The sequence below is a fragment of the Pavona decussata genome, unplaced genomic scaffold (assembly GCF_977016875.1).
Source record: "Pavona decussata unplaced genomic scaffold, jaPavDecu1.1 SCAFFOLD_254, whole genome shotgun sequence".
NCBI lineage: Eukaryota > Metazoa > Cnidaria > Anthozoa > Scleractinia > Agariciidae > Pavona > Pavona decussata.
Window position 1 is genome coordinate 6971792 of NW_028145657.1, and position 20709 is coordinate 6992500.

The 20709-nt window shown below is 40.0% G+C and overlaps 2 protein-coding genes and 1 pseudogene across 2 annotated transcripts in view; all 3 read right to left on the bottom strand.

Moving 5' to 3' along the window:
* Positions 1-20709, bottom strand: part of LOC146456871 (guanylate-binding protein 7-like) — an 84354-nt gene that overhangs the window by 23987 nt on the left and 39658 nt on the right. The window lies entirely within an intron of this gene.
* LOC146456875 (uncharacterized) lies at positions 7517-9038 on the bottom strand (annotated as a pseudogene).
* LOC146456876 (guanylate-binding protein 4-like) overlaps positions 14070-20709 on the bottom strand; it is a 49870-nt gene continuing 43230 nt past the window's right edge. Inside the window, exons 9-15 of the mRNA XM_085092808.1 lie at positions 20319-20573; positions 19551-19673; positions 19172-19219; positions 17301-17672; positions 15316-15465; positions 14743-14790; positions 14070-14604 (exon numbers count right to left, since the gene is read on the bottom strand). Of these exons, the coding sequence (XP_084948934.1) occupies positions 14293-14604; positions 14743-14790; positions 15316-15465; positions 17301-17672; positions 19172-19219; positions 19551-19673; positions 20319-20573 (1308 nt within the window). The 3' untranslated portion in view covers positions 14070-14292. The remainder of the gene's footprint in view (positions 14605-14742; positions 14791-15315; positions 15466-17300; positions 17673-19171; positions 19220-19550; positions 19674-20318; positions 20574-20709) is intronic.

Genomic DNA, 20709 nt, shown 5'->3' on the forward strand with positions numbered 1-20709 from the left:
TAAAACCATGGGCTGGCTGACCGATGCGCCCATTGCCTCACAAGTTTGTGTGTGTTCGGTTGTGTAGTGAAGGCAAAATTTATTCCTTTCAGTCGTTGTCAAAAGTTATGCTTTAGCGCATGCTCTCCGGTAATTGATAAGCCAGCAATTATCATGATCAATTCGTTTACGCAACTGGAAATTTAATGGTCTCCCACCTTATTAACGCCCCCTCTTTGTTTATTTTCCACTTGAGATCGCTACAGTGTTTTGTAATTCCCAAAAAGTGAGCAAAACATTCAAAATAACCAGTATGGCAATGTCAGTGGAGTGAGTGGGCACATAGTTCATGATAATAATAAACAATACGCATTATCCAAAATAAATCTGAAGCCGCTCTAATTAGCATTATACCGTGGATGAACTTGTTAATAATTATTTTATTATAATTATTTTTGTTAATAATCTTCCATTTTTACGCTCATGTCAGTTTCTTTACTAAAATTCTCCAACTCTGGGTTTAAATAACACCAATCCTGAGCAACAGTTAGTTTTCCTCCTTATGTGATGTTCAGAAAAACAATCTTCCAAAAAAACTGGTCTCATTCGCAGTAAATTCACGAAAGTAACTAAAGAAACAACAGATTCCCTCCCCTCTCAAAAGTTTATTTTGAGGTTGTGCCACTCGGTACTCCAAATTCTGATCCAAAATGGTAAAAATCTATACCAGTAGCAGTAGTCTATACCCATTTTAAGACCAAAACGACTCAAAAACTTTACCGCCAGGCGGCACATACCCAGTGGAAAATCGTGCTGCACGAATATTGACCTTCTCCAACTAAGCGCCCAATGCTTTCGATAATTCGTAGGTAGGTAGTCGCATTACTGAGATATACTGCTTTGCGTTTATGTAATTAAGGTCTGTTTTCTTTCCGCGTGTTTACTGCCATTAAAAAGCTGGTGATAGTGATGATGATATGGCTTATCAAAGGGGGCCTCAATGGGGTTAACCGTCGGCCGTCAAAAGCCGAAAAACTTAAACGTTAACCATTGAAAAAGGGCAATTTTTACTGTCAACCGTCTAAGCTACCCCCCACCCCCATTAAGACCCTCATACAAGAGAACACCCCCTCCTCAGTTATGTGAACGGTCCAAATAATTTCAATTGTATTCGACGTCACCAAATTGACGTAATCAATCAGACTTATCAGCATGATTAAGTAACACCATTTTTTTAAGTTATAATAACCCCAAATAAGTAATTCCACAATAAGGAATGAGTTAACGTTTTGAAAATCAACTTGCAATTTGCAATTGTTCGTTCCCACATTTTCACAAAATTAATAATCCAATGGATTAAACATAGAAACAGGCTTACGTTTGGTTTACTGGAGGTTTCGCTCTTAGACTAGTCTTAGACCGCCTAAAACGCAAAACTCGACTTTGTCGTATGAGTCATGCTGACAACCTGGGAACAAGGAATCTTTCGTGTAAAATTAAACCACCAGTTACACGCAAAACACATGGAAATAAATATCGTAGGATTTTGAAACTTGTTGTTAAAATCTACGACAATCGTAAGTGTAGGAATGTTCCAATGACGAGAGTTATAGCGGTCGTATACGATACTAAAGCGGTGAATAATTAAGTGCCGTCCAAAACGGCCTTTGGACTCTTTTGAGACTAATTAAACATCCTTACTGTGCATAAGTCTTGCTTCATCCGCTAACGCGCACGTTGGAAACGTAGCAGATTTTCCACTCGATACTAAGCTCGGTAAGTTTCTAAATAGTTAAACTTAACCTAATTTTAATTAGGTTAAAACCCAGCTATTATCTTTTTCATGCTGAAAATTTTAATATAAAAATGTTGCGACAGAAAAAGGAGTCATCGCCAGAAACACGAGCTTGCCAACCACCCGCGGGCAAGCGCATAACCTGCGAAGAAATCAGCATTTATATAGTTGCTGCTTTTGCTTCAAGCATTTCTGATGTATAACGTTTTTGACTATCCTCAAGTACAAAATCATACACGAACCATCCACTGTGCACCATCTGCCATCTGAGCTTTTATTTAACGCATACTATTTTATACTATACTGTATACTATTTTATTTTCTTAGTCAAATGCAATCATTGCTATGTATTTAAATTTTTTTTGGCTAGTTTCAGTAGCTAGATTCATCGTGTAATTAGAGGGGCTAACCGCGGCACGATGATTTTAAAAGTTTTGTATGTATGTCACATGTAGTCTTGGAACTTAATTTCAGGGATCAGAGCCCACGTTTGAAAACTGCATGTCAGGCTCTGCAGACATACACAATGCACTAACAAATTATTGGAGAATCTGCTTAATACTGTAGATACCGGCGCTTAAAGGTCATAGAGGTGCACCGCTGTATAGTGCGAAGATTTAGAAAGATCGTTACACTTTTCAAGTAGTAACTGAACACATTGATCTCGTTAGTAGCACGGGCTAGTGTCTCCGAGTTGCTGTGATTCTCATTATGAAAGCGAGGCTTAGTGCAAAGATTTTATTATGAATATTAGTTTCCATTCATATGTAAACAAAACTAATATTCATAACTGAACACATTGATCTCGTTAGTAGCACGGGCTAGTGTCTCCGAGTTGCTGTGATTCTCATTATGAAAGCGAGGCTTAGTGCAAAGATTTTATTATGAATATTAGTTTCCATTCATATGTAAACAAAACTAATATTCATATGAAAAGCTTTGCACTTAGCCTCACTTTCATAATGCGGTTCACAGCAACTCGCTGAATAGGCCTATTGGGATGTGATCTTTAGAATCCCATATAAGGTTACTGGGGACGTTAAGACAAGGTGTGTTGAGTTAAACCTTCTCCATAGAATTGTTGTTAATAAATTAGCGCACAAAATGAATCTTACAGATACAGAAGTTGTATACACTCTCTAGTTTCGGTAAAGAAGCGATTAATAGTACAGTATTTCATTTATTCAGCACTTAGAACTTCTTCGGTTTCAGTGATATCTTCGCTAAATGAATTCAATTTTGGAATTGACGCCAGTGGAGAATTGATAGTTCATTATCCCTCCTGCATACTCATTAGCATTTAGTTATGGGAAAGTCACCCCAGACGAGCAAGCTCGCTGGGGAAAACCTGAGAGGTGGGTGGGACGATTCCAACCACGGTTAGGCAAAACTGACAACTATGAATAATTAACGCATGCTTAAATACTATGCACGTGGGCTAATGAATATTAATAAAGTATGAATAGTTCATTATCCCTCCTGCATACTCATTAGCATTTAGTTATGGGAAAGTCACCCCAGACTGCGCCCCGCAATCGCCGTGGAATTCGCTGGCTAATCCAAACAATCATACCAAAATAAGTCCCCCAAGTCCCCAACCTTAGCCATCCTCAACCCAACTAATTTCCCAACCTCACTAATATTTCAACATGACTGTCATAGATGCTATAGAGAAAACCATGCCAAACTATTTCAGGCCTTGAACGCATTTCCAAAATTTATTGCCACAAAAACAAAATGAACAAGGCAAGATCAAAGGAACCTACGAAAACTACGATAAACTATGCAAACTTATGACACTCCTTGTAAACATTCCCTAGTATCTACCTCTATCGAAACAACAAAACCAAGCCTTAGAATGCTTTGGGAAAAAGGATAAACAAGCTTTTACATCCTGAAACAAACGTAATGCTTAGAATGCTAAAGCAAAACCGTGTAAGTTATTATACTGCTTGTAAGCTTTCGCTAAATCTACTTCCAACGAAGACAAGGTGTCCGCCGCTCCACCAAGGCCAAGCACCTGATTCAACTTAATATAATGATGTGCAGTCGATGAGGACTTCCAGCCCACGTGATCCATGATCGCATCAAGCTTCGCTCCGGCAATGGCGAGCGAAATTGCACAGCCACTCCTTAGACCATGTAAAGTAACATTCCGATTAGCAAAAGCTGGAATTTGGCGAGCATACGTCGAGAGTCGCGCCTGAGCCGCGGCCGACTCCAAAGGTGCTGGCAAAATTTCTCCAGAAGGGTTGAGGGGCCGAAACAAAAATCCTTGTCGGATAGAGATCTTCAAAAGGTCGCATATACTAATGTAAACCTCAACTGCAGTCAACCGGCAGACGGAAGGTTCCGCATGACGCTTGAGAGCAAAAACGTTCGAAGTGCCGTCTCGCAGCGTCTTAGTTAGTGTATGGTTAAAGAGTAGAGCCTTTTTTTCCGGAAAATAGAGAATCTCCTTTGTTTTCATTCGACCGAGGTCTCCGGCCCTGTCGCCACCAAAGAATTGTATCTTAAAAAAGGCTTGATCTCTTGCGAGAACAAATAGCTGTGTCGAAGAACGAACATGTATGTTCATGCGCTTAGTCATTTCTGAAGATAAAAACACCAAATCCTGAAGAAAGAAAGGTTCAGCCTGTCTCTGCATGACCCTTGCGGCGAGCTGTTCCTCTCTGACAGCTGATAAATAGGACTTAACCAGTGGTGAAGCTACGGGGTTGGCGATCCCAGGGAAAAGACTATCAGTTGCCGATCTCCCATACTTGTTGAATATAGCTCTTAATTTTCCAGTCAATGGAGCCGTATGCTAAACGCTTAGGGAAAACACAAGAAGAAGCATTCTTCTCACCCAACAAAGGGCAGGAATCAATATGTACCACCGTCTTGCCAAAATTATCCTTCCAGATCAAGAAGTCAAACACGTCGTCAGGTATTGCCGAGCAAATGTCCCTCTTCGAGGTGGATTCTAAGAACTGTGAAAAACTCCATCTCTAAAGCACTTCTTTGTTTTTGATAAGGGGTAGCCTGTTGCCTAGTAACCAAAGTTTTCTTTCTCCCCCTTATAAAGCAAAGGTCAATAGGGGCCTTGAGACTCTTCAAAGTTGTATGTGACTTTGTCTGACGCTGATAGCCACATCTTTGAGAATAGCGAAAATCAAAATCATTGGGTTTGGGTACCAACGGCAAAGACTGAAAAGAGAAAAAAGGTTTCTCCCGTTAGGCAGTTTACGACATGTCTTTCCCAATCCTAAATGCCCAGAGGCTATACGGAGAGGAGCCAGGAATAAAACCATCCTTTGAAGGGAAAAGGAGCGTATCCGGTGATCCCTTCTCGGCCACCAAAACATTGTGGCTGGACAATGCATTTAATAACGGCCACCACCCGAGTAAGGGGGGCATCAATGGTACTACTATCGTAACAACTGCATTCACTGATGCGAGGAAACGCACAAGAGGCCCAATAAGTGAAAATGGTGGGAAAACTAGGCGTTAACGCGGTTACCATCGCAAACAGAGAGGTCTTGGTTAAAAACATTGACACCCGATGACTCTGGAGTAGGGAATGGCGTAAAGTGCTTTAACGAGTTCCCTTGCCAGTCCCGTTGAACGTTGCAATCTAATGACATAAAATCAAGATCATGGCCATTAATTCCGCCAAACCGACGCTGGACGATTTCTCAAGACTTCGGAGAAAGCATAGCATCCGAACGAGATAGTCTCCTGGAAAACCAATCTGCCTGGTTCAGGTGAGAAGGAACAAAAGACATTTCCAGGGAAAGGTTTCTATCCACCAAGAACTGGAAAATCAATCGCGAAATCTGAACTAACTTTCTAGAGCGTGGCCCACGGCCCGACCAAGCGTGGAAAACAACCATGCTGTCCACCTGTGCATCAATCCTGCAATCAGAGACGCTTTCCGGGGGTGACTGCAATCCCCTGAGGACGGCCCACATCTCCTTCACATTAATATGCTCGCTTCGAACGGTTTCTTCCCAGTAGTCGCCGACAGAAATGGTCCCCGTAGGCAGGTGAGTTACCGCTCCCCAACGGAAAGACGAAGCGTCTGAGGTAAAAGAGCTGAAAACATGACGTTCACTTCTCCACCGAATCGCCTTGTCCCAACTATCAAGGAACCTCCAAAACACTATTTCCCCTCTCAGATTTGGAGATAAATTCACCTCACCACCTCTGGAGGCCCTTGCGATTGACGCCGCCATTTCGCTAATGTAGAATTTAGACGCTTGAAAATCCAGGGAGAAGGAATTGCATTTCCCCATCAACCTCTGTAAAGACTTCAAGGAGACAGTAGATCCACGCGAAAGTATTTGCTCGCGTAGCTGAGGGAACTTTATCTTCTTATCTTCAGGAATGCGAAAAGCCTGCGCTATCGAATCCACTATCATACCCAAGTAACAGATGCTGGTTATAGGGACCAGAACGCATTTGGGGAGGCCCAAAAAATAACCCAGGTTTACCAGAACTAAACAGACTATGTACAAAGCCGCCTCCGCAGATTGATAACTGTATTCCGAGGTCCTCTGCAACAGTGGGCGTGACCAAAATCCCTTCAAAGCAAACAGCTCTCCATTCAAACGGTCGTCAATATACAGGGAACACGCGACCCCTAAACTCCTGAAAAAATTTGCGGGGCCCAGTCCAACAGTTTGGTATACAAATGGAGAATTCTTCCACTCGAAGGGAAGCGTAACTCCAACCAACCACCACCCCCGCCATTCAATACCAAAATACTGCTGAGAATCAAAGGAAAGCAAAATATGGTCATAGCCGGACTTGTCATCAATTTTGCTCATGTAGGAGTTAGGATATACGAAACGAGGGACGCCAACAAGCGTGTCCAACGAAAAAGGGGTGTCGACCATCCACAAGTTTAAAAACCTGGCATCAATGCATAACCTCGGCTTTTGTGGTTCGATTGTCATGGGAAGGACGAGGTGGGGCGGCGCCCCTACACCCACTTTCCCCCAAACACGGATCATTCCTGTCTCGATACGTTTCAAAATTGTTTCCGTAACAAATTGCGAAAACTGTTTGCAAGAGTGATGGTTCTTAAAAACCCTAGTCGGGGGTTCCGCGCTCTCATACTTAACACCCATAAATGATCCCTTAAAGGGCTTCATGAATTTTTTTATATCCACCCCATGCTCCAACCATTCTAGAACGTCCTTTGCAGGTTCGTACCCGTCTAAAAAGTTTTCCCAGAGCCCAAGTTGACCAGGTTGAAAGGAGTCCGGATCGCGAAACGACAGATCCCGCAGGTTAGGAGTTTCCCCCGCCACAATGCCTTGAACATGGGTTAAACAAGCGTCTTCTGATGTCATTTTCTCCAAACTCGGTTTACCCTCCATGGATACCCATCGTATTTCCTTATGCCTGCTTTTCCCTCCGCTTCCAAAGGCATAAAGGTCACCGTATCTCTCTTGAGACGTTTTGGTTTGGGCTAGAACAAAAGCGCCAAAAAGGAAAAAGGATCAGAATGATGTACTCAAACAGAGACTGCAAACCCGAGTTCGGAGAAAATGACCACCGTAGCCCGAGTAATCGGGCTCAAGGGCATGCCTATGGGCAAAACGCTTGTGGGGTCATTTTCCCAACCTCGAGACCACAGGCTAAACACGACTCATATTACTCAGTGCCTTTACATTTTATTATTTTCAATTGCAAATACAAGGACAATCCCGAATTCCATTGCAACACACATCACTTTAACAGATTTCACAATCTTTAACGCTTGTCCGGGCAAGAGCGCGAGATGTGTCCCGCCTTTCCACACACCCAGCACTTTCTCTCCGAAAGTGATCTAAAACCGAGATTGGTGCCGCGCCTCTGGTATTGAGCCTTGCGCGTCCGTTCAGTGAACGAAGCTTGATTCACCGAAACTGGTCGTTTGGTTGCCTTAGCAATAACCTTGGCCACCTCGGCCTCATCTTTCGACGCCACCAGCTTTATTAACACCTGCTGAAGGCACGGATTGCTCAACAACGGACGGCACTGCCTTAGCACTATTTCATAACGCGACGCTCTTTCATCCTTCTTTTCCTTCGTAACATTGACCACTTCATCCAGAGCGGCGATCCCAGCATACGGGTCAAAAAGAGTCGCTGGACGCGCGATCACCATCTGGAGACACGACAAAGCAGACTCGACTGCCGATGCATCCATTTTTTTTCTTCCACTCATCAAACTCCTTCTTTAGTACCCCGACCGTTGCGGGCGGGACCTACAAAAGAAAGAAAACACCAAGTAACTCCTCAATGTCCTTAAAGATGGTTTGCTTGTCGCCTTCCATTCTTACGCCACCTCACGGCACAGAGCGAAAAGAAAACTCATTGCACAAGTGGTGCCCGACCGATTTTTTCTTTTCTTTTCACGCCACCTCGTGGCACAGGGCAAAATTTCTCGACACACCTCCCTATCGGTCCTCGACCGCTTATTTCGTGTTTTCCTTTTTTTTTTCCACGCTGCCCCTTGGCACAGAGCAGAAGTCCTCGACCCACAGCTCGATCGGTCCTCGACCGATTTCCCATTTTCCCTTTTTGTCTTTTTTTTTTCACGCCACCTCGTGGCACGGAGCAGAAGTCCACGACGCACTGCTCAAACAGTCCACGCCACCATGTGGCCAGACAAGCAAAACGGAACACCACTATGAGACTAAAACGGACCTTGGCCGAGGCCGCACATTCCGCGCCCCTCAAGGGATAGAATAAGGAAAGGTGCAAACAGCATAAATAATTTCTACGGTCCTCCAACACAAACAGCTCCCATATGTATCGCAACCCTAATTCATTAGAAAAAACAAAAAGAAGAAAACAACTGAGTGCAACAGCAAAAACATAATATAAAACAACAGACTATCCTCCAAACATTAAAAAGAACTGTATCGTGGCGGACCCAGAGGAATACGCGCCGACCATGTGCTCCAAGCGCGAAATTTAAACCGGCTCCCCAGTAACGGGAAAAACATAACGAGAAAATGTAATGTTGGGCAAACAGAATAGAATACAAAACTAAAAAATTGTAGGCGAATATATACCTCAAGGTTGACTGTTGAGCTGTTCGACGTACTCGTCTCATTAACGTTTTCTCGGGCAGAACTTTGGGCCGCAATATCCCCGCTCGCAGTTGCTCCTGAAGTTGCACCAGCCAGTTGCACCAGTGGAGCAGCCTGCTCAACAGCGCCTTTAAGTGGCTGTAAAATTTCCTGGGCCCTCGCATTGTCGTTCACCTGGGACGGACGCTCGGACATCTTCAACCGATTCCAACCATAATTATGCAAAACTGACAACTATGAATAATTAACGCATGCTTAAATACTTTGCACGCGGGCTAATGAATATTAATAAAGTATGAATAGTATGTTTGACTACACTTTAAGGTGCAAGTACTGTACTAAGCCCATATCATCATTGATTAGCAAGCAAATCAAACTCCACATTCTCAGAAGAAAACCACCTGCCGTCCCTAACCCTTTTAGCAGTGAATGTAAAGTGTTTGCCGACGTGTTTTGTCTTTAAGAAGACCAAGAAACCCATCCTGGGAGTAATTATATGACAAAAATACAAGTGCGCATAGTTCTCCCACCTCATTGGGGTAAGTTAATATGGATTGCATTGCAATACGGACCAAACGTCTTAAGGGATATTAAGCCTCGCCGTCTCCTCCCCAGAAGGGATAGAATGAGGGATCCATGATTCAAAGTGTTGTCATTACATTTGTCGACGAACGAACGAACGATTGAAATTAAACTTGAAAATTTATGCTCGAAAATCCTGTCATAGGTAATCAATGAGTCAACTTGTTTTATTTCGCTACATGTAAGTAACCGTATTTATAATAGGCTAAAATAAATAAGTGATGCTTAAGTTCCATCATTTCCTCAGGAATATTTAACATTTTCGGCCTCTTTATAGCAGGTATAGCCGTTTTCATACGTCTGAGACAAATACCCTCTTAAGTTGGCCACGGATAATGCAAAGACACTGAACAGCTTTTAACAAATGAGTTTCTATTCTTTTATGTAAGCATCTCAGTCTACTCTAGTTTTTTCGACTTAGTGAGTTAATTGAATTGAATTTTTGAAGAGAAGAACAATATTATTATAAAACAAAAAAAGCAACAAAAGCATAAAGCATCATCAGCCCTGGTTAGGTTGTACATGTATTTCCCTTGTTTATTCAGTTTTCATTCAAAAACTTACTAATAATTCATAAGCTCATTGACTTATCAAATGGTGAATAAAACATCACGTAAAGTGACTTTATATCCATAAACCTCCTCCTTATTAGTATGCGGTGTTTTATCAGCTGATAAAACACTCGCCCTTAGAATAAGTTTTTTAGGACGATCTGCGTATTTTAACTGAAAACTCGATTTTTTTAGAACAGTTAGGGGACTGAGCGCTAGTTCGCCCCTTGTTAGTCACGTGTCCTGTTTTTTTCCACAAGTTGATATTCGTACTTGAGTTGTCAAGCCTTTTTACAGTCGGAAGTTCAGTTTTTCATATTGTTTTCATCTTCTTCGCACAGAACTTGTAAGTGTTGTATTTATTTTCGTTTTTGTTTTGTTTTTGGCACCTTTCTTATACGGTGTTTGTATTTGTTTAGTTTTCATGAACTAAACTGATCCATCATCCCGCGCCATGCTGGCACACATTTGTAACAAGAAGGCTGCTCCAATCATTAAATGATTGCGTTTGGTTTAGTTGGAAGGTCTGTGTTTTTGTCCCCCACATAAGTTGTTTTTCTCATATGCTAATTTCCAACGTTCACAAAAGCATAATTGCCAGTTTCAAAGAATAAAGACTTAGATTTATCGACAAAAGCAAGACTGATGGATCGAAAATCTGAGTAACATCTCGTTAAGCTGATGAACCAATCAGCATTCACGCCAGAGGATAGGATGTGAGCACCATTCCAGAATTGTTGCAGTGAATGGTCTTTATCATGTGCTGCTGACCGCCAATACTGGCTCCAGGAGCAGTGACTGGGTTCTCCAAAAAAACACGCCGTATACAAAGCTATCTCAAAGGCGGGGCTTAACGCTTGTACCCACGTAGAAACTGCTGCTGGAGGTTTGCTAGCGCCGTTCCAATTGAACGCTACGTTTATAAATGGTGGCTAAAAATAAACCCTAAATGATCATGCAAGTAGGGTGCATGGATTATGCAACTATTTACTACAGGCAATACGGTTTGTAAATGTTATTGAATTAATCATTTTTTGGGCTCCTTACACGAGTTTCTTTCACTCTATAAGAACGATAAGCACTACGTCTGCGGACTGAGAATGTTGGTAACTACGCTGATGATGCAACACTGTGCGCGCGGGATCACAGCACTGATCACATCGAACACAACGTGCAGGACAACCTTAAACTTGCAAGAAAACTTCTTGTTAAATAAAGTGTCATCAAACAGGATTTTTTCCTTGTCATAGGACAAAAACTGTAGCACAACGATAATCCTATTTCGGAACTTTGTCGCAGTAAAACGACAACTTCCTTGAAGAAGCCATCGATGAAAAACTGCTGGATGTGACTTTTGACAAGCACCTTAACAAGGGCAATCATGTCGACTACCTAATTAACAAACTTGAGTCGCGAATTTGCCTGCTAGAAAGAGCTAAGCCCTATAGCTATTTTAATGTGTAAACTGCAGAAAATACTTTCCAAAGTTCTCATTAGAACTGTTATTTAATATTGCTGCACTGTCTAGGAAAATACTGCCAATGGACAAAAGCTGAAAATCTGCAAGCTGCCAATTAACAAATCGACAACTTATAGACCGTAGAATGACGTCATAAAATGTTCAAAACTTTAGTGGAACCCCGAGTCGCAAGCGAGTGGTTTCACTGCTAAAACACCATCCAATAGTTACCATAGTTACTAACTTTTGTTGTGGGTTAATTCAAGGCGAGTTTTGACATATTTTCTTTCGTTGAACCGCTCTCTACGCCACTAAAAATGTGACGAAGAGCTTATGGGGCGTAAGACTGATTTTACCTTTTTACTAGTGTTGAGTACATTCTTTGGCGGTGGAGTGTACCCCAGTCTTCCTGCCGACTGTTCGAGGTGGAACTGGTCCTTTACCACCTTAGCCAAGTTCACCTGATGGTTCAATCGATGGCTTTCTGTTTAAAATTTCTATGAACTAAATCACCGAGGGGAGAGCATCTGCTGTTTGTCCTTCAATATTATTTTGGACAAAAAAGTTCAGAATAATCCAAATATATCGTGCGTTCTTGGATAAGTTTTTATAAGCAAATGAGAACCTGGAGACTCACTTAAGGCAGATGCAATTTAGATTTTAAATATTAACCATGAACCATATTTCCTTTCTCGCCTAGACTAACGGCCCTATCTCATAGACCCCTGGGGCTCTGACAGAAAGTACGACAAAATGCATATTTTAGTGACTACTCTCAAATTTGCCAGAATAAGTTTAAGATGTATTTACCGACAAATGTATGTTCAAATCCGGAGTATGTAAGGTTTCTTACACCTTTGGAATATTTTGAAAACCACGTCTTCCTCAGCACTGCCTTGAAGGCGTTTAAGATATGTTCAAACATAATTGTTTAAAAGCGTTTGGTTGTAAATAATGCAACTTTAGTTATGGACAATAAAGATGAATATTGAGTCTCCAACGACAGCCGAAGTTATACCCTTTGCTCACCTATCCAGTGCTCTAGTCACTGTGAAAAGGGGAAAGTTGTCGCGAGTAACGGTATTGATATATCTGGAGTTTTCTTATGTATAAAACAACAAACGAAAGTTAATATTGATGAGCGAAAGTTTAGTATTTTCTTTTGTAGTCTTTTCTTTGTTTTTAAGTTTCACTTCCCTTCTTTTTGGTTTTTGTTATACTTTAGACCTCATATTACAGCATTTTCTTGAGACGAATAGTGCGACTTTTAAAGTGGTCACTATTTTGGCGACAGTTAGCGGTGAAAGTTGAAATGTTTTAACTAGCAGGTTGTAGCATGTGCACCAGTCGTCAATGTGTGTTTCTTCGAAACAAAAAGACGATCATACCGCGCCTTATTCTAATTTCGGACTCATAAAGTACAGTACACGTAGCAAGGCAAGGGCGAACAGACTTTCACCTGTAAAACAAAATTGGGGACTTGAGAAAAGAACGTGTTACCATGTGAAAAAGAATATCCCAGTTTATAGTTAAATTGTTCTATTGCACTGAGATGCTACATTATAATTTTTAAAGTTGTGAAATTTGCATGCAGATAGTTTTAATATAACGACTGATGTTATTAAGAAAAATAACCGAACGGTTTAAAGGTTAAATCTACGGTCCAAATTTGAGTCCATTCCATTCTATATTTATGGTGAGGCGATCGGGGATCATTTGCGGTCCAATTTGGGGATCATTTCCCATTCGAGGATCATTTGCGGTCCAATTGGGGGATCATTTCCCATGCGAGGATCATTTGCGGTCCAATTTGGGGATTATTTTCTATCCGGGGATCATTTGCGGGCCTGTACAGGTCTTGTTTTGTGTGTGTGCATGAAGGGGTATGTAATAGTTTACCAAGTCATCGCAAACAAATTTAGCGTAAATCAACGTTTAAACGTAAACGGAACATTGGTAGTCATACAAATTTAACATACCACGGTCAATGTATCGTATCGAATTAATGTATTCTTTCATACAAAAGTGTCTAACTATTCTGAGTATTAAGTTAGTTATCGATCCTGGTGAAAACTCTCTTTCGTGCCAAACAACAAAATAATAAGATGTAAAATATTATAATTTTTGTCACTGCATGAATAGTACCTGTTGTTGGTAGATAAGGGTGTTTCCATGATAAGCTTTATAAGAAAGGCTTCAGAGACTTCCTGTTTGATGTTGTATTACTAGTGATAGACGGTGTCAAAATGTAACAATATCTGATTTGGGGCAAATGAATAAACAAATATATACATATATCAATCAAGAAATAAATAGGCATTAATTCAAGTTTCACATGGTTTGTTTTATTGTAGCCCAGTCAAAAGAGCTCGTGGCGGCCAGGCAAAGCAGCGCCAGGAGTACTGTTACTTGAAGGACGTAAAGGGAAAAGGAATAAGGGAAACCTCCATTCACTTGCCACCTTTTTCTTTCTTTCTTTCTTTCTTTCTTTCTTTCTTTCTTTCTTTCTTTCTTTCTTTCTTTCTTTCTTTCTTTCTTTCTTTCTCTCTTTTTTTATTTATTTTTTAAAAAAATCAGGAATTATTAGTAATCATGACTCAGGCCTTAATTCATGAAGAAATGAGCAGAAAAAAAGGGGAACTTCCACTGCGATATTGAACTGAGCTTTCATAATCATCATCATTTATTGTCGCTACACATAAGTATATTTCTTACATCAAACATAATTTAACCAGGATAAACTGAAACTTTAAAATTAGCGCAAAGATCAAAGATTACTGTAGGCATAAACTTAATTGAACATAGTCGTTTTCAGTTTCAGTTTCACGCTTCCTACGTGAAGTGAGAAAAGGTTAGGCTAAAGGATTACGCACCAACTCTTACTTTTTGGTGGGGGAGGTGGTGGACGAGACGCAAGATCAACAATTTGATTTTGCAGCTCTGTAATTTGGACATTTCTCTGCTCAATTGACTTGTGCATGATCTCTACTGCCTCCTTTAGTGTTTGGTTCTGCGCAGCAGTTGTCTCCCTTTCAATTCGCATTTCTTCCATGTTCGCTGTTATGTTTTGCATTTGCTCTCTCTGGGCTTCCATGCCGGCATTGAACTGCTTCTCTAAGCTAAGAAAGCGTTTCCTGTCTTCCTCCCGTTTTTCTTTCAACAGTTCCATCTAAAACGAACAAAATGCTTATTTTACTTTCTGATTGACTGGGATATTTCAGGAAACAATAACTTTTTTCTTAATTCGGCCAGGCATTTTCACGATATTAGATAACTTTCTAAGAATTTTGAAGGCAAGTGCACAAACCTCTTTTTCCTTAATGCGTCGCTTTTCCTCTAGACGTGTATTCTCCTCCTAGGGTAAGATCACAAGGAATGGCTCAGTATGGACTTATTTAAATAAAGTTATTATTTCATTGCATAAATTTGGGCTTCCTGGCATTTTTTATTTTTTTTTTTTTATTTTTAATTAATAAGTGCAATTACCGGTAACCTAACGTTTCATTAGATATTAGATTTTGTTTTTAATTTATACTCAAGGACCTGGAGCTTTTTACGTTCCTAGCTTAATTAGCTGATAAGTCCAGAATTAGTAGCAAATATGATAAAACAAATAATCAAACAAATAAATTAAAATTAAAAGGCTGTTTACATCATGATACGATATCATAGCCCGATACCATACTACAGCCCTGCCTGAAGGAAGGAAATAAGAGGGGTCTTGAAGACAAACAAACAAAGTCAACAACACAATAAAATATTAATGTCAGGAAAACGAAAACAAAACATTCTAAATGACATCTTAGAATGTAAAAGATCAGCGACATATAAATACTTCTATCAAGCTTGAACCTCGGCTATGATTTTTCTTTACATATACCTCCATCCTTCTCCTTTCCTGCTCTTGGCGAGTCTTTTCTTCTCTCTCTATTGCTAAAGTTTTACCATAATCCTTTAGCTGTTGCAAATGAGCCATTTCCCTATGCAGTTCCCATATGATATTATTTGGACAGCATAGCATTGTTAACTTAAGTCACTAGCAGAGCAAAACTGAATGAACTTTAACCCTGTCAGTCAGTGGAGCGTCTACCCAGGGAAATACGTTAACCAAAGCCATGATACTGTATCCCTTAAATGGAATATGAAAACTTGGATTATTTTGGTGTTACAAATGGCGTCAGTTTCTTCCGATTATTGCCTTTTCCCAGTGACAGAAATAAATAACATAAACCAATGAAGGAATAACTGGATAAATGAACGAAGAATGGGTGATTTGCTTAATTTAACTATTCTCCTGCCTTGTAATATACATACAAAAATTTCTGCAATCTGATTGGTGAAGAGCATCTCAATTTATCCTAAATGTAGTGCAGAAATGTGAAATTGAGTGCAGAAAGTTGAAATTAGTGCAAAAAAGGTGAAATTGAAATGACTGCAGGTATGCAAATTGCAAATCGGCTTTCTCGAAACAAAATGGCGAACAGGTTTGAAGAGAGTAACAGCATTTTAATTGAAAGTTTAAAGGAAACTGCAAAGAAACTCAACAAAGCACAAACACACTGGCTAAGAGTTTGGAGTTCTTGGACAGCACAATAGGGCTACGACCAAAATATTGAAAACTGTGAACCGGAGGCACTCAACAAAATTCTCGAGGATTTTCACGCAACAGTGCGTAAAAAGGATAGGAAAGACCATACGAGCATGACAGTCTTCGCACTGCAATTAAACGTTACCTAAGAATGGAAGGTTACAAATACTCCATAATTAGAGACCAAGAGTAAAAAATATTGAAGCAATTTCTTGGAGGTAAAGCTCGGCCACCATGAAAACAAGTTAAGCTTAAGTCAAGCGACTGAACAAGTCTCGCAAGTCTGACAAACACTGAATTAAATGAGCTGTGGAAAAGCAAAATGCTTAAAGCACAAGCCCTTGTACAAACGGTTTGTTGGCTCCTGACTTAATATTTTGGCCTAGAACATCCTGTTAAAGATTTCCATGTCGGCTTGGACGAAAACGAACGTTGAATTCATTGAGAACCAGACTAGAACACGCCAGTCTGGACTGTCTGCAAAGCCCCGGCTCCTGAAATCCAATCAGTGCGAAAACATGCCGAGGACTGTGATTGACTTCAGACTTCTTTTAACATTGGCTTAAAAGTTTGCTTTGTGATTTGAAAACTTGCTCTTTTGGAGAGATGGTATTTGTAGCATGTTTTCCGTACGTATGAACATGTATGTCAATCGGGTTGTGATTTTTGAAACTAATCAAATACATGTAGGCGGAGCATTAGCTGACAGACAAGAAATAAACAAATCAAAGCTCATTTGAAATTTTTGTATGTATATTATTAACAAGTAATCACATGATTTGTCTCATGCAATTTGGAATAAATGAGCACTTGTAAAATTTTAAAAGACCACAAATTGCACTCGCCTTGCGGGCTCGTGCAACTTTGTTAGCCTTTTAAAATGACTCGTGCTCATTTATTCCAAATTGCACTAATCGCGTGGAATATTGCCAGATTTGGGGATATTCTGCAAGATTTAGCAGGATTATTGTTTATTATTCAACTATTTTTGATATCTTATTAAAAAAAAGCACACTTTTGTTGTAGAAAAGCTGGAGATTATATCTGTATTTGTCACGGTCATCTCCTCACGCACAACATAAGTCACATCGCTGAATATCTGTTGTGTACAGATGACGAATACTGCCATAAAATTGCAAACTTGTTTGAAAGCACCTCGTTCCTCTACCTTTTTCTGTTCCTCTCAAAATGTTTCAGCCTGCTCATGGAAATTTTTTGAATGTTCAACTCGTTGTTTTTGGTTTGCGGATTTGATTTCCTTAACCAGCTTTTCCTACCACTCTGGGTGTACTTTTGCTATCTTTTTTTTCGCCGCTATCATTTACCTTCTGTAACATGGCCTCTTTGTGTGCATGGGCTTCATCTTTTAACCGCTGAAGAAGGTCCTGTGTCTCTTTCTCTTTTTGTGCAGCCTGCTCACTCATTTTCTTTATTATTTCCATGTTTTTCCTCTCCTGGCTTTGCATTTCATCAACACGATCTTGCAGTTCTTTGTTTTTCTTTACGAATTCTTCACGTTGCTTCTGAGCTTCCTTCATGTTTGCTGTAAGCATGTTACTCATTTGCTCTGCATGTGCCTTCATTTCGTTCTGCATTTGTTCGTTGATTCTTTTCTTTTCTTCATCTAGATTTTGCATCAACTTTTCCATCTGATTAGACAAAACGACAATATAGTTTTAATATAGATTTTCATCAAAAGGTCTCTCCTCTTTTCAAAGAGAACGTAAAAGATTTCGCCCGTTAACTACCCTCTGCAATTTTGTATCAAACAGCTAAATAAGTAATCTTTATTTACACGGTAAAATTCATCAGGTCTAAAAAAGTACAGAAGTATAAAATGTGAACATCTAAGTCTAAAATACATCATATCAATCCTATACTAATTACAATGTTGAAATTCACTTATCCTAATAAAAACCTGTTTTCCATAAATGCCATGCCTTATTTTTCCTCTAGCGTCTGTTTAAAAGTGTTTTGAAATTACTCAGAGATTCTGCTTGCCTTAAGTTTTGAGGAAGACTATTCCATGGGACAGCATCACTGTGGTTAAAACTATTTCGAAGGTAGTTTGTGCGTGGGAGTGGAATGGCTGGTTTATAATTCATAATCTCGGAAATTATAAGGAGTAGTCATGCACGATTTTGGAGATTTTGAAGTTTGTCAGCCAATTTTATGCCACTGTTTCCCCAGACAACGCTGCAATAATCGAAATCAATTGTAAAATTGATGCAACGTCGATGAGAGAACAAAATGTCTAACCCGTTTTACTGCTGCAATGCCAGAGGCACTCTTTTCAGCTAGCTTATCGATATGGTTCCCTCAGGTAAGGTTTGAGTCAAGCAAGTATCCCCAGGGATTTAGAGGTTGCAACTTGTTTTATGGGAGTACCATTGATGGTTAAAATAGGAGTGGAAGTAAGAGTGCTTAGCTTTTGTCTGGAGCTGATTAGCATAAACTCGGTCTTGGTCATATTCAGTGTAAGTTTGTTTGCAATTAGCCAATCGCTGATGTTTTGCAAATCTTCCTTGAGACAAGTTTTAATGGCGTTCACATCGCTATCAGCATATGTAAGATGTGTGTCATCAGCATACATTCTAGGATAAGAATTCGACAAGCAATTTGGCAAGTCATTAATGTGCAATAAGAAAAGAAGAGAACCAAATATCGTCCCTTGAGGAATACCACATTGGAAAGAGGAGGTTTTGCAAAGTGAACCATTGACAGAACATTTTTGTGTTCGATTTTCTAAGTATGACTTGTACCAATTCCGTAAGCACTTAATTTGGATAATAATATGGCATGGTCTACTTTATCAAAGCCCTTCGTTAAGTCGAGAAATATTACAGCAGTTAACATTAATGCAATCAATGTTATACGGCCAACTATCAAAAGTAGCTTTCAGTAGAGCAGTAACCGTAGAGTGGAGATGACGAAATCCAGATTGATCATTTGAGATAATATCATGTTGAGAAAGGTAATTGTATAATTGATCGTACGTTATTCTTTCGAATTCTTTTGTCACAACGGAGATAACAGAGATGGGGCGGTAGTTGTTCATATCATTCGAACTTCCCTGTTTGAATAGAAAGTCCAACCCGTTGAAATGCATAAGATATAATTTAACTTTACCAAGGAAAATTAACGTTACCCCTTTTTTCAGGTCACTATTCTCCTGCTGTAGGCGTGCCTGTTGTTCCTGTTAAACCAAATAATAAAGGTTACTTTTTCCATCGTGAGACAGTCTAAGCATTCAGTTGGCATCAGTTGTTTGTCTGTTCAAAGGACTGGGACTACTAGAAGACTCTCGCTGCCCGCCCCGCCTCTATAACGAGGAACCTCCGAACTACAATGCATTTTAAACTCAGTTCAAAAAGAGTTGTTTAACCTTAGCCTTTGCTTTAATCCTTATTTAATTTTATTTATTTATTATTTATCTAGTTATTTATTTATTTATTTTATTTATTAATTTCATTTTCTTTATCAACAAACATGCGTATGTCTTAAAAAAACATGTTTGGCGTACTTACTCGCAGCTTTTCCCTCTCTTTGTCTTGCAACGCTCTGGCAGCCAAAATCTGTGCTCGTTCTTTGTCAAAATCTTTGAGTTGTTTAAGTATTGACATGTATTGCTCCTTCTCCCTTATTAGCTCCTAAAAACCCAATTCCATGTTAAGTTAGTATACCAAACCTTCGTTTTGGATGGAGAGGACTTCTCAAGTCCTTTTTAAAGCTTGAAGTTATTTTAGTTATTATTGTTTAACACTTTCCAGACTATATGGAGGGTTGTAGGTGTTGAAGTTGGAATGCAGAGGATTCCCTCACTTGCTCCGCAGTCGGAACTAACCGCTCTGCCTCAATATCAGAGGATTGTGCAAAATTTCACGTTTTTGTTTTGCGTTTCGCTTTGTTTCCTAAGGGTCTTTTCGGATGCCACTAGACGAAAAACCGCTCAGAAGGAGTGGGATCAAAATTAGTTTAGTTAAGATTGTCTTTCTTCACCGTCTTTTCGATGGGCCACTTCTGGGTTGCTTTAAACCTAATTATGAAAGCGAGGTTTCGTGCATAAGTTTTACCATGGAAATTAGTGTCACCTATCCCCCAGACATTAACGACACAGTTTTTAGCAGGATGTAACGTTTAGCGATCTCAGCTTACAGCTTTCATAAAGTTTCTCAGCCTTCAGTTAAAAAAAAACCCGGCCATTTCTCAGCTGAGAGTTAAGGTTTTGGCCAATTCTCGGCTATCGTCTAAGCCCATGCCTGAGACACTCGTAAGCAACAACATTTTTCTCTTACTGGATGGAAGTCATAAAACACTGCAGTAATGGCATCTTTGGCGCCCTTTGCTTCCTTTTCGTAGATGTCCTTGATTCTCAGGTATGCTCCAGTGATTTCTTCAAAAGACACTTTGGCTCCTCCTTTCGCCTGGAGACGCTGGAAAACTGGATTCAGGTGCTGTGTTTTAAGTTCCTGAAGGAGATCTTTGCAAAACTGTCTTGTTACTCTTTCGTTCTCAGTATGCCAATCGTTTAATGTGCTTTCCACGGACACCTAATTCAGAAACAAATGATAAAACATGTCAAAGGCTTAAAAATTACAAAAACGAATTCGAAGCTTGTCTTTCAGAAGCGAAATTTTATTCGCAACAACTCTATTATTTAAAGCCACTGAATCACGTTCGGTTGTG